Source organism: Meleagris gallopavo, chromosome 17, assembly GCF_905368555.1.
Source record: "Meleagris gallopavo chromosome 17, MGAL_WU_HG_1.1, whole genome shotgun sequence".
Classification (NCBI taxonomy): Eukaryota; Metazoa; Chordata; class Aves; order Galliformes; family Phasianidae; genus Meleagris; species Meleagris gallopavo.
In genome coordinates this window covers 1463500-1476186 of record NC_139420.1, presented here as the reverse complement: position 1 = coordinate 1476186, position 12687 = coordinate 1463500, and the positions used below count along the sequence as shown (strand labels likewise).

The 12687-nt window shown below is 38.9% G+C and overlaps 1 protein-coding gene across 1 annotated transcript in view; it reads left to right on the top strand.

Moving 5' to 3' along the window:
• ANKLE2 (ankyrin repeat and LEM domain containing 2) overlaps window positions 1-12687 on the top strand; it is a 17719-nt gene extending 5032 nt beyond the window's left edge. The window contains exons 3-13 of the mRNA XM_085238813.1: window positions 983-1174; window positions 1748-1941; window positions 2117-2305; window positions 2574-2696; window positions 3065-3131; window positions 3801-3982; window positions 5088-5194; window positions 6062-6255; window positions 6713-7439; window positions 7999-8130; window positions 9765-12687. Coding sequence (XP_085094939.1) covers window positions 983-1174; window positions 1748-1941; window positions 2117-2305; window positions 2574-2696; window positions 3065-3131; window positions 3801-3982; window positions 5088-5194; window positions 6062-6255; window positions 6713-7439; window positions 7999-8130; window positions 9765-10002 — 2345 coding nt within the window. The 3' untranslated portion in view covers window positions 10003-12687. The remainder of the gene's footprint in view (window positions 1-982; window positions 1175-1747; window positions 1942-2116; window positions 2306-2573; window positions 2697-3064; window positions 3132-3800; window positions 3983-5087; window positions 5195-6061; window positions 6256-6712; window positions 7440-7998; window positions 8131-9764) is intronic.

Sequence of the window (12687 nt, the reverse complement as noted above, 5' to 3'; positions counted from 1 at the left end):
CAAAAAAAAAAAAAAAAAAAAGGAAATAATTTCTCTTGTGCATGCTTTAATTGGCAGAAATTATTTATGGGCATATCTGAATTAGTACTGAAATAGTAAACATTTCAACAATACAAATATATTACAATAGCAATATTTGAAAGGACTAAACTTTATTATTAAGAAATGTATTTTATGGATGGATATGTATTTTATGTATTTTACTTTATTTATAATTATGGACCTAAATTGAAATTATATTCTATGAAGTCTTCTTAGCAATCTCTGTAGTCAAACTGAGAGTTCAGTGGTGCTTAGGTACTGCAGTGAGGAGGCAGTTGTTAAAGAAAATGTTACAGGAGGTGATCAATAGCATTAACATTTGTTGATTTTAGTAGCATGGTTACTTAAAGTTTAGAATTAATGTTGTGCTCTCAGTTGACTCATTTCAGTCACTTTGGAAAATCAGGATGGTCCTCTGAGACACTGGGATTTGTTCTATGTTTGTTCCAACAATATTCAGATGTCTTTAGTTGAACAAAGTAACTTGAATGCAAAAGGAGAGGAAGGAGAAGGGTTTGATTAATATCAGAGGTTCTTTTTAGAGGTCTTACAGTGATGGCAACAGGTCACTTAGTAGTTGAACTTTCTGTACAGAGCAACATGGACAGAAATGCAAGGTGAATAAACTCCTGGTTCGCTTTTCAGTCTGAGTGTGAAATACTCTCTTGTTGATGTAGGCTCACCTCTATAAAACAGGTACTCATCTGATGAATGTGAGTGTCTGAGCACTGCACAGATACCCCTGATGTTACCTGCAATGTGTAACATTCTTCTGGTCAGTTTTCTAGAGGTAAAATTTAAATCGACTTTGACTTTCTGGCTTTGTTTGTAGAGAAACACTGTAACCAAACTGTAAGGATGGCTTGATAATTTCAATCTGTTTCAATGAACAAATGTGAGATTACTTGAATAGCTTAATTTTGGCTGTACTGTGTTTCAGAGAGAATACATGTTTATGAAGATAAGAAGGAAGCTCTCCAGGCTGTTAAGATGATTAAAGGTTCACGATTTAAAGCGTTTTCAAACAGAGAAGATGCTGAGAAATTTGCTAAAGGAATCTGTGATTACTTTCCATCTCCAAGCAAGTCCTCTCTGTGTTTGTCTCCGATGAAAACAGGAGCACTTAACAGAGGTATGGAGAGTATTCATCTGTACAGCAGACACAATATAGAGTGGTAGTTTTTTGAGAGAAGGGAATCAGTCCCTTCATTAGCAGTGTGCTAATGACAGGAAAAAAATTCAGAGCGGTGTTTTGAAACCTCTGAATACTTTGAAATGGGTCTGATGACAAATTTGTTACTTTTAAAAAATGATGATGATTGTACAGTTTTGCTTGAAGTTTACACTAAAAACTACTGCTTCTCTTCTGAAGCTGAAATGTTAACAGGCTGCATGGACGGAAAGTTCTTGCAGAACTTTCATCATAGCTTGGGTGGAAGCAGATTAGTAGTTGTGAGGCTGTTTTAGACTAAAAAACTATAGGTCGATTATGTTGTATTTTCTTCCCTACCTCTTATTACTACCAGGGTCTTAAAATGCCAATAACCAGTTTTTTTTTTTTTTCTTTTTTTTTTTTAAAGAAACTTCTTTACATTAAAGATGCAAATTTAATGTATAGTTTGGATTAAATGCTTGTGCTGGTGGTATGAAAATAGTGATCACTGAAAAGAGAGCAGCTAGAAGCATGACACTTGTGTTTTAATAGATGGCTTATGCTCACTTGAGATGGAAACTGCTAACAAGGAAAGGGCCAACAGTTACAAAAGTCCACGCACCCAGGATCTTACTGCGAAGCTTCGGAAAGCTGTGGAGAAAGGAGATGTATCAACATTTTCAGAACTGATTTGGAGTAATCCTCGCTATCTTATTGGGTCTGGAGACAATCCAACAGTTGTACAGGTAAAATAACTAACTAACTAAATAAATGTATGTCTCCAAGTTCTGATCTAGTGATATGAGTTTGAGGCCTGATAAGCGTAACTGGAATGGATGTGGTTCCCTGCTTTTCATTTCTTCCCTGTGTGCAGGTGTAAGCAAGCTGTTGGATTTCAGTTAGTTCTGATTTATTTTTCAGGAGGGGTGCAGGTACAACGTCATGCACGTTGCTGCCAAGGAGAACCAGCCTGCTATCTGCCAGCAGTTACTGGAGACTCTGGAAAATCCTGAGTTTATGCGGCTGATGTATCCGGACGACGATAACACAATGCTAAGGAATCGCATCCGATACATTGTTGACCTTTACCTCAATACACCAGATAAAATGGTGAGATTTGGGGTGTGTGGCAGTTCCTTATTATTATGAAAACTACCATAAGGAAACGGAAGGGAGAAGAAAAAGCGAATTGACCATTTTAGCAAAAGTTAGCTGGTCATGGGTTTTCTCCAATAATTGTCGTTACTCCACAGTGCTGTGGGGAAGGATCTATTATGAGCCCTGTTTGTTTGCTTATCCTAGCTTCAAAATAAAACATACGGTATTGATGTTATGATATTTTCAAATACATGTGAATTTTCTCTCTTTAATGTCACAGGGATTTGATACTCCTTTGCATTTTGCCTGCAAGTTTGGGAATTTGGATGTTGTTAATGTACTTACCTCACACCCGGCTATTGTAAAAAACTCAAGGAATAAATATGATCAAACTCCAGCAGAAGTAAGTCTGTCCGTGTCCACAACAAAGTCAAATGCCAAAGCAGGGTTTTTCAGCTTTGAACATTGACAGACTGCTAATTACACAGGCTGAGCTACCAATGTCCAGAGTGAAAATCTCTGGGAACGTTACAAATAGTTTGTGTTGATTATCTCCAGAACAAAGTTCTGGATGTTAGGATTCACTGCTTTTTATTTATAGTGTCTCTTTTATGGATAAGTATGTATTGTAGTGGTCAGTTACACTCTGAATTAAAAGAACTGGATGAAATGGGTAAAGGCCAATAATGTGGCTGTTGAGAAACACCTTGCAGTTGATTGGAAATTGATGTCTTTTGTTTTATTAGTAAAGAACTAATGTTTTATTAACAGGTAGTTTGTGAGAGAAGCAAGAATAAATCTGCAGAATTGAAAGAAAAACTGAGAGAGTATTTGAAAGGTCAGTATTCAGTTTAAACTACACCAGGCATGTGACATACTCTGTCAGACTCTCAGTGTTTTCTGTTGGTTTTCTGTAGCATTCCTGTCCATAAGTGATGTACAGTACTGTGAAAATCAAAGAGAAGCTCTAAAACTGACAGGGAACAGAAAACTTATTGTGTCTTTTAAATTATGTGGTTGGTACTCATACTGTATGGATTGCAGGATTTTCCTCATAGCTCTCTGTAACATAGGCAACCATTATTTTATTCAGCATGTCTACAGCAGAAAACATTTCTCTTAAAGCAAACAAAAGACCTCTACAGGTCTGGAGGTTCCTTGGTCATGTTTGAGGTCCACGTGGTTTCTCTGACATGAAAGTCTTCCCTCTCTATCACATCCAAGTTTGGGCATCTGTAAAACAGCCTTTGAAGCTGAGTGAAAATCCTTTTGAAACTGTTGTATGTATCAGTGCATACATTTTTGCATTTGAGACAGAAGGGAGCTGGACTGAAATACGATCTGCAAGCAGCCAATAAACACTGAAACAGTGAATTTGAATTACATAGTTTTACTGATGACGTAAAGTCAGATTAAGGTTAAATATAGAGGTGTATTGATTTTCTAGGAGGAAAGAGCAAACTAATACGACATCAGTTTAAGAAAGCTGGGTATTGTTTTATTCAAGGTCGATACTATGTACCACTTCTGAGAGCAGAAGATAACTCCTCAGCTCCTGTGATCGGTGCGCCGTGGTCACCGGATCAGACAGATGAAAATCCCCAGGCAGCTTTGTCCAAATACCCGGGCAGCCCCAAAGATCCCGTGTTGTCCATACGAGCTTTCGCAGGCCCCATGAGTCCCTCCAAGGTAAGGAGCTGATGAGAACTGCATGTGACATCAGTGCCAGTTTAATGAAAGTGGAGCTGTGGATGGGATTAAAAAAATTCTTTGTCTCTTTTCTAGAGTGTTTGAAGCACTTCAAATTTACTTACTGAATTCATGTGAACATTTTTTTTCTAAATGGAAATAGTGACAAGCAAATAGAAGGTATTGGATAGTTCTAGAAGAGTTGTGCTTTTATAGTAGAAAACAGTCTATTTTTTTTTTTTTTTCAGGTGGAATACTGGAATGCCAGTTATATGTCTCATAAATTAGTAGGCATTTATTGACTCATTTGCTTAATATGAGCATGTGGGCAGTAGGGCAGCTGCAGGTACAGTGGGAGTGTGAGATGTCGTGTGATGTTTGAGCTCTTCCAGGTCTGAGTTTCACTGCAGTGCTTTCTATGTTCTTTTCTTCTAAAGATGCTCTTTGGTCAGTTTTCTGTTCACCTGCCAGAAATGTAAACATGTTTTATACTCTGAAAGGATTTGTATGTCGTGTAAGTAAGGCATTATTTTGGTTGCTGGCAGATACTTCTGATGTCTGAACATAAAGGCATAAAGCTTGGGAGTTTGCAAAAATCCGTTCATTCCCTTTAGGAGTTCAAACAGCAGGAATGTGTTACGGTAACTGATTCCAGTCTGAGGAACCAGCAGTATCTATATGAGAACACCTCCTTTGTGCCTTGGAAAGCACTGACCAGAAGACTGTGTGTCATGAAATAAAAGTGCAGTGGTGTAAGGCATGCCTCTTATTTCCCACTGCACACAAATGAAAACCAGTTAGACTTCATATCTAGCCAGGTTGCTTCGAGGTGGTTATATATCATTGTCATTCTTTTAATAAGCAAGCAGTTATGAGACCACAGAAGTAAGGTATGAGATGTATCAGTAAACATACAGGGAGGAGTATCTGCCTTTAGATCCCAAGTGAGACTTTTGTAGCGAAAATTGAGCAATACTGGTGGCAGAAGCTGAGACCAAGCACAGCAAAATGTTTTCTAGAGCTACAGGGAAGCATTTAGCACTGATTAACTTCCATACTGGGGCGGAGTTGGGTGGGTTTTAAAAAATTACTTCTTTTTTTAAAGGCTGAAGAATTTCGCAGGCTGTGGAAGACTCCACCCCGAGAGAGAGCTGGCTTCTTTCACAACGTCAGGAAATCTGATCTGGAAAGAGGTGTTGAAAGAGTTGGAAGGTATCTAATGGAGTATCAGTACAGAAAATTAACAACAGAGTAATTAAAAGCAAAACAATTGTACTGAGTTACATAGTAAAACACACTCTTTAGGCAAATATTGCTGGAAATATTTTATGAAGTATATTGCAGTTGGATTTTTACTGCACTTTTGTCTAAACAGAATAGTTCAGGTAAAAACATGGGACCTGGCTTGGCTGTCCAGCTTTGGAAGTAAAAAGATATTTAAATTGTTACTGATGATATGTATAGGATGCTTTTCTCAAATTCAGCTGATATGCCAGGAGATTTAAAACTATGCTCAGGGTACTTAACTCTGTTAAAAAGTAGCTGAATGGAAAGTTCCCAATACAAATGTTCTACTTTTCATTAACTGTGTTGTAGCGTCCTTGCTGTTGAAACACTTTGTATCAGCAGCACATGCAGAAAACATACCTTGCTACAAGTGCTGGCCATTTCTTCCTTTAAGAAGTCAGCCTTTACTCCCTCCTACTTTCTTCCATTCCCAGTTAAAAAAAGCTATTGAATGGAGTCTTGTTCAAATTTTGCCTACATTAGTGTGGATTCATCTCTGTCTGATGTCTGGATACAGTCAGATTAAAAATAATAGTAATATGTATACTGCTAAATGTAAAAACAAGAAAGAAAATGGAAAACTGGTCCAGAAACAGTAGATTATACCATGCTTGGTAACAGTGTGTATGTGTCAACTATGTGTTGTTGCAGACTGTTGATTGTTGAGAATTCTGTTGCCTACTTGCATATTTATATTCCTGCTAATAGCTGATAAAATTTGTTCAGAAAAAGTTATTGTCAAAATAATATTCATGTCTTCACAAATGATTCGTTTTATTTTATTTATTGCAGGGAGTTAGCTCATGAACTGGGGTTCCCGTGGGTTGAATACTGGGAATTTCTGGGCTGTTTTGTTGATCTGTCTTCCCAGGAGGGGCTGCGAAAATTAGAAGAGTACCTGAGCCATCGGGAAATGAGCGAAAAGGCTCAGCAAGAAACAGGGGAAAATGAAACCTGCAACAGATACAAAACGCCACATCCTTCTGGTAAGGAAAGGGCAAATGTTACAAACAACAGGGTGTACCTAGGGAGAAGAGGGAGGGGAAAAAGCACGGTGTCCAGGGAAATTGTATTCACCTGTTGTGGTTGCTATTGTTCATCTGTTATCCAAACGGTCTGATTATGTTGTTGAAAAAGTAGCTAACGACAACATGGATGTAGGAGAATTAGAACAGCTCTCAGAAGATGTCCTTTATGTGATTGTAGCCCCTCAATGAAATTCCTGTAAGAAGACATCTCTACTTGCAGTCTATTTTTTACTCAGAGCATTTGGAAATTCCTTGGTAGAGTATGGAATTTTGTAAGCTACAGATACTGAATAAGTAACTTCTTGAAGTAGAATAATCCTTTACACTTTGTGGTGAAAGGTGTGTATTTGTTCCCAGTTTATTTGATGGGAGTTGCAAGTCTTTTTACACGTTATTCTTATTAAATTATTTACAGGCAAGAGTAAAAAGTGCTGCAATTCTATTTCTGTTGGAGCATTTTTGGATGAGGATGACGATGACATGAGCTTAGAAGAAATTAAAAACAGACAAAACGCAGCACGGAATAACAGCCCACCTGTTGTGCTGAAGGAACCCAGCATTGATGCTATTGGAGATGCCGAGTGTGAAATCTTGTCAATGGAGCATCCCAGAAACATCATAGAAACATCAGCTCAGCCCAGGCTCTATGAGAAGGGGGTTTCTTCCAGCAAAAACGGATTTTGTAATCCTGTGGCCAGTGAAAGGATAATTGGTGACAGAAAGCATGTGCATGATGGAGAAGATTGCCTTGTGTCACCTGTTTGCAATTTAATGTCAGAATTTGAAAGCTTAACATTCCAGCCACAAGCGGGTGCAGGAGAATCAAATACCATCAGTGAAAGAATTAAGAACGAGAGAATTCTGCCTGAAAGAACAAGCCAGGTTAGGATACCCAAGGACTGGCTGGATAAGTCCTGCTATGCAGTTTCACCAGCGAGTTCTTCTGAGCCAAGTGTTACAGGGAAACCTGGAGAGACCAAGCTAAGGACAGAATATAAAATGCAGTCAGAAAGGGAAAGATTGTCTATGGAATCTGGAATCCAGACTAATGAGGCACAGCAGTCTCAAGAACCTCCTGCCCAGAAATTTCTTTTGAAGACTTCACCGGCAAATGACAACTCCAAGAAATTATTTCTGCTTGGGTATGAATTGTCTTTTCTTTGCCCTGTGTTCCATATATGCAAAATGAGATACTTATAGTAATGTCATCACCAGCAAGGTTAAAATCATGTGATACTAAGCAACAACGAATTTATTAAGTACTACAGTGTTTATACAGTAGCCATATAGTTCTCTTGCTGTTAATGACCTAACTCTAGCTAAAACACAAGGAGCAGAGGAAATCTTTGTTTCCTAGTTACAGTTTCAGCAGACTGCTGTTTACCATTCACCTGACACCTTGGAACCTTGTGAAGAACCCGACTTAGATTAATACAGCATTCACCACACTCTTGGCATGTCCTCAGATCACATGTCCAAAGTTGTTTTTTTTCTTTTTTTTTAATGAGGCTGCTGCATAATAATGGGCAGCCATTTACTTCTGGATCTGCTGACAAGTGTTCCTAGGGAAGCTAAGGAAGTTCAGAGAGGAACACTGCTGATTTGTTTGCTTTTATTAGAATAAGAAGTGCTTTGGAATTGGAATGTCACTGCCTGGACAAATGTGTAATTCTCCTTTCATCTGGTTTTGTGCTATTCTAGGGAGCGTCCATCAAAGCTGGACAGTGACGTCTTAGCAGCTATTGAAGCAGTACAGATCGATTCCCAGAAGTACCCTGCAATTTACAGATGGAAACACGAGGTGCAGTCCTACTCTTCAGCTGACAGGCAAAGGTATTTCTGCAAAGTCAAACAAATGAGCTGAAATATTGTTTTCAGTGGGTTAACTGCAGAATAGCTTCAACAGTTAGGATTTCAGGCCTCATACTCACAAAAACCTCACTTAGAATACTCAACTGCAGTAACTGTTAGTGTGCCTCAGTAATTAGTCAGAACGATGTTTTGGCTGGTATCTGTTAAGAAGGAAAGTTTACTGGTTCAGTCAAAATTCTTCAGAGCAGTAACCTCAGCATTTCTGTACTGCCTATGCAGACAGAAAGCAGTGCTTTCAGTAGCACAAGTGTTTTCCAGTTGGCCAAGGTGCCAATTGCTCATTTATTACTTAGGACCAAGGAAGGATTCATGCGGTAACAGTGTCGATAATTCTCTCCCTTGTGGATGCAGTGCCACAATGTATTGTTTTCAGGGACTCATGTGCAGGGGGATGTTCATTTATGATTTTCATGCATCTTATTTTACATTCTGTGACCCTATTCCAAAGGAATGAATAATGTCAACTATAGAACGTGGTCAGTTTTTAGAAAGAACGTCACTCTAAGCTACACAAGTAATGGTAACAATAGTTGGTATGCCTGAAAAGTTACTATGCACATTTATACATTTTATTTTGAGTGCAGTTGCTTTGGGGTACAGAGGAACAGGAGAAGCTGTGTGTGTGCCAGGCACCTGGAAACAAACAGCAGCTTCTGGCTGTGTTTCAAAGAGCACAATGAAGTAGAGACATTAAGTACTGGTGGGAGAAAACATCAGGCTAGCTAAGATTCTTCTGTGATTTACAGTGGAGTAGAGATAGATAGGCAGTTATTTCATATGCCTGGTTGATGCAGTGTCCTTGTACCACTCCTTCACTTTTCAAAGTCAAATTCTCTTGTTCCCCACCTGCTCTGATTAATTTTATGAAATAGGTTAATCAATAGGCTTCTTTTTCATTCTTACTCCACTAGCTGAGAGGTTCAAAGTGTTCTTCTCAAGTGCTAAAACTGCATGCAAGATTTTTAGGTGTAATCGCTGTTCTATCACGTAACAATCACATATCACATAGAACAATGTAAAAACTATACTTTGAACTAATTATTTGACAGTGCCAAAGCTTGCTCTGTCAGCTCCTTCATTGTACAGTGGTACCTCTGCCTAAAGCACAACACAAAGACCAGTAGAGCTGTCTGATAAAAGTAATTCAAAAGGTTTTAAATTATCTGCATGCATACACATTATAAACCTTAATATATTTATTGTATCCATCTTATCTTATTACTTGTGTGGCAGCCACCACCAGGAGAACTTGACAAAAGAAGACGGGGCGAGAAATCATATCCATGCTGGTAGCTCTGGCACTAACTGAGCCACGGTCAGCTTTGATCCTGAAACCTTTTCTTGAGATGCTTCACAAACACACCTATTTCTTAATAGCCATTTTGGAGCAAATTGCATCTCACTAGTTAAGCAACACGTCTAAATAAATGGCACATACTGTGCTGTCACTTTTTCTTCTCAAACCCAGCTACTACCTCTTCCCACTGTTCTCTGCTTGTGCATTTTTTTCTAAGATCTCTTCAAGGGATTCTGAGAAAAATTACTGCTCTTCTTTTTGCAATTGGTAATGCAAAATGACTTTGTCTTTCTTTCAGTTGGCCAAGTCCATCATTAAAGGGAAGATTCAGGTCCCAAAGCGCAACTGCTTGCCCACCAAATGCTTCGGTGTATTCTAGTCCAGGAAGAAACAGTCCCATGACGGGAAGTCCGGGGAAACATGGCAATGCTGCCTCGTTCTCTCCAGACCTTGGGAGCCCTGGCCGCTACAGTCCTGCCTGTGTCAACCACTCTGTGTTAAAAATGCGTTATTTTTCAGAGCCTCCTGCCCACTAAACTATGATTCGTTTTCCTGAAACTTTAATTGAATTTTGTTTGTTAGAGTGAAGGAAAAAACTACAATACTACTCAAGTGACACGAGGTTTGCACTTGGCTATTTATTTTTCCTCAATTGAGGACAAATGTATGTTACAAAAACTGAATATATGTCTTTATGTCATATAGGAGATGATGACAGATTTCTGGTGATATGCAAGAAGTTAGTGAGGTCAGTGCAGTTGTCCAGTAGCTATGGCTTTTCCCTTCTTGCCCACAGGGCAATGAGCTGAACCTTGTCTTAGAGCTGGTGGTATTTCATTATCACCTGCTGTCGTTAGCACAACGACCTCATTAGCCCTCAGCAACTTTTCTTTGCTTGGGTAGGCTGAAGGAAGCACGTCAGTAAAACCTGACTAGAAAGCTTACTAGAAGAAATTAATGGCAAGATGTAAAATGTTCTTCTGCTTACAGAGGGGATGTGTAACTGGAAAAGCTTACAACAAAGCCTGGGTGGTGACAGCATTCCAGTGTGGGGTACCAATGTGGAACCCTTCAACATAACCAGAAAGGAGGTGTTACAGCCAGCAGGCTGATGGAGATAGTTGAATACACACACACACACATATATATGCACACATACTTCTAGGTGTATGCATGTATTTACACAGCAAACTTTGAGTCTTAACCTGAGACTGTTAACATGATGTAATGAGTGTTTTAGTAAAAGGGCACTGTAGAAAGGTAATCCTTTCAATGGTAGCTTCAAGATTTAAAAAAATTAAAATTAGTCGCTTTTTCCCCACAAAAGCTTTTCTCGTTTGCAGAACATAATAATTAGTTATTGAAAGCACATCAGCAATAATTTCAGCAAGTTTACCAGTAATGTACCTTAATGGTGTAGTTTGTAATGCAGTACAGTGCTATTCAGTGACTCATGATACAGTTCCTCAGTTCCCAGCTGCTGAGAGGACTACAAATACTGGCCTACACATCTAAGCTGTCACCGTGTCTCCAGTCTGGACGTGGTAACCCATTTCTGTTATTCCTTCTTCAGCCTCCTGAAAGAATCACTCATTTTGACTGTTCACTGCTGAAGTTTCAAAACTCAAAGGGAGCTTTCTGTATTAAAAAAAAAAAGGGCAACCAGTCTTATCCTCACACCCTCGAACTAACTAGAAAAATTAATTACAGCCTGCCAGTGGTGTGCTACTTAAAAGGATGGGTTGGGATTCACTGGTGCCACAGAGTAAAAGTAACCTTGGACTTTGTAACCTAACTCTACACCTAAGGAGACAGTAACTGCAGGCAAGATGCCATCATGCAGTGCTGGGTCCCTTTGCCACAAGGGCTGACCCACAGAGGCAGAGCAGCAGGAGCCACACGCTGCCATGTTCTATGGCCAGCACATACTGCAGCAACTGTCCCACACACCCTTAAACAGGGTCTTATTTGGTAGAAACCTAAAAAATGCACTTAGTGCTTTTGCAAGCTTAACAGTGCCTTTTGTAACATACATTTTTAATTACACTTTTGTTCTTTTAAAAGTGAAGACGTGTCATCCACTCACTTACTTACGGTGGGGCACAAAAGTTTTTTCTTCTGAAATTTCTAAATTGAAGATATTTTAATGTCTCTTTTTAAGTTTATTTGGTGCAACAGGTCTACACTGTGGAAAAACATTCCTATTTTAGAAATTAATTATTTAAAAAAACTTACTGAGATTCTTCTTTATAATATAAGTCTTTTTCCAATGATCTGGACATCAGGAAGAGCCATTTTATCAGAGGACTGCCCTTCAGTGGTACTCCTGGCACCCAGCTTGGCTGGAGTCATTCTTGAGCAGATATTTAAGACAAAACATACTCTACTACATTGCTAACTGACTGCTCAACATTTTCTTGTTTGAGGTCTCTGTGCTCTCCAGGTGCTTTTGCAGGGCTCACAGTCCTACAGCTTTAGTTTTAAAACCTTTGGGAGGGGTTTGGTTATTTTTAATAACAAATTCAACATAAACGATGTCACTCATTGTGCAGAAATTATTCAAATGCTAAATGAAAATAATCACCTGACAACATGGCTAAGAGCATAAAGGCAAATTCCTGTCCTAAGCTGTGCAGAGACCTGGCCCTTCCTCATTTCTCACAGGGCAACATTGTGCTTTTGTGAAGTTTGTCAGAGCCAGCAGACTGATACTAACAAACACAGTAGAATTTTTTCTTTCTGTCCTTCTTACATTTTTTAAGATTTTTTTTTTTTTAATATTTCAATGTATATCACTGCTATGTTTGTGTGTACACACCTAGCCAGGCAGAGGCACAACCCAGCCCCGCAGCACTTCCCACCAACCCCCTGCCTTCCACTTTGTAATTTTGTTTGGTTCAGCCCAGAGAATATTTTTTTAATTGTTACACGATTTGCATTACTCCAGTTGTACTGCATTTTAAGAGGTAGTTTTTCTAATAAACAATATATTTAATTCAGCTGTTTTTTAAAAGTAGCAGTTTATGTAGCAACTGATCACTCACAGTTGTGAAGAATGGAATTTGTGGAGACACTGAATCAGATTGGGGTTGCTTCAGTTCACTTCTAAAGGTGCAAAAGATCAGGGTTTTTTGTCCATTTGTTTGAATTAGCCAAGTGTCACATTACAAATACAGTTACCTTGCTTTCTATTCAAAAATAAACGAGTGCTCAAAGTGTCA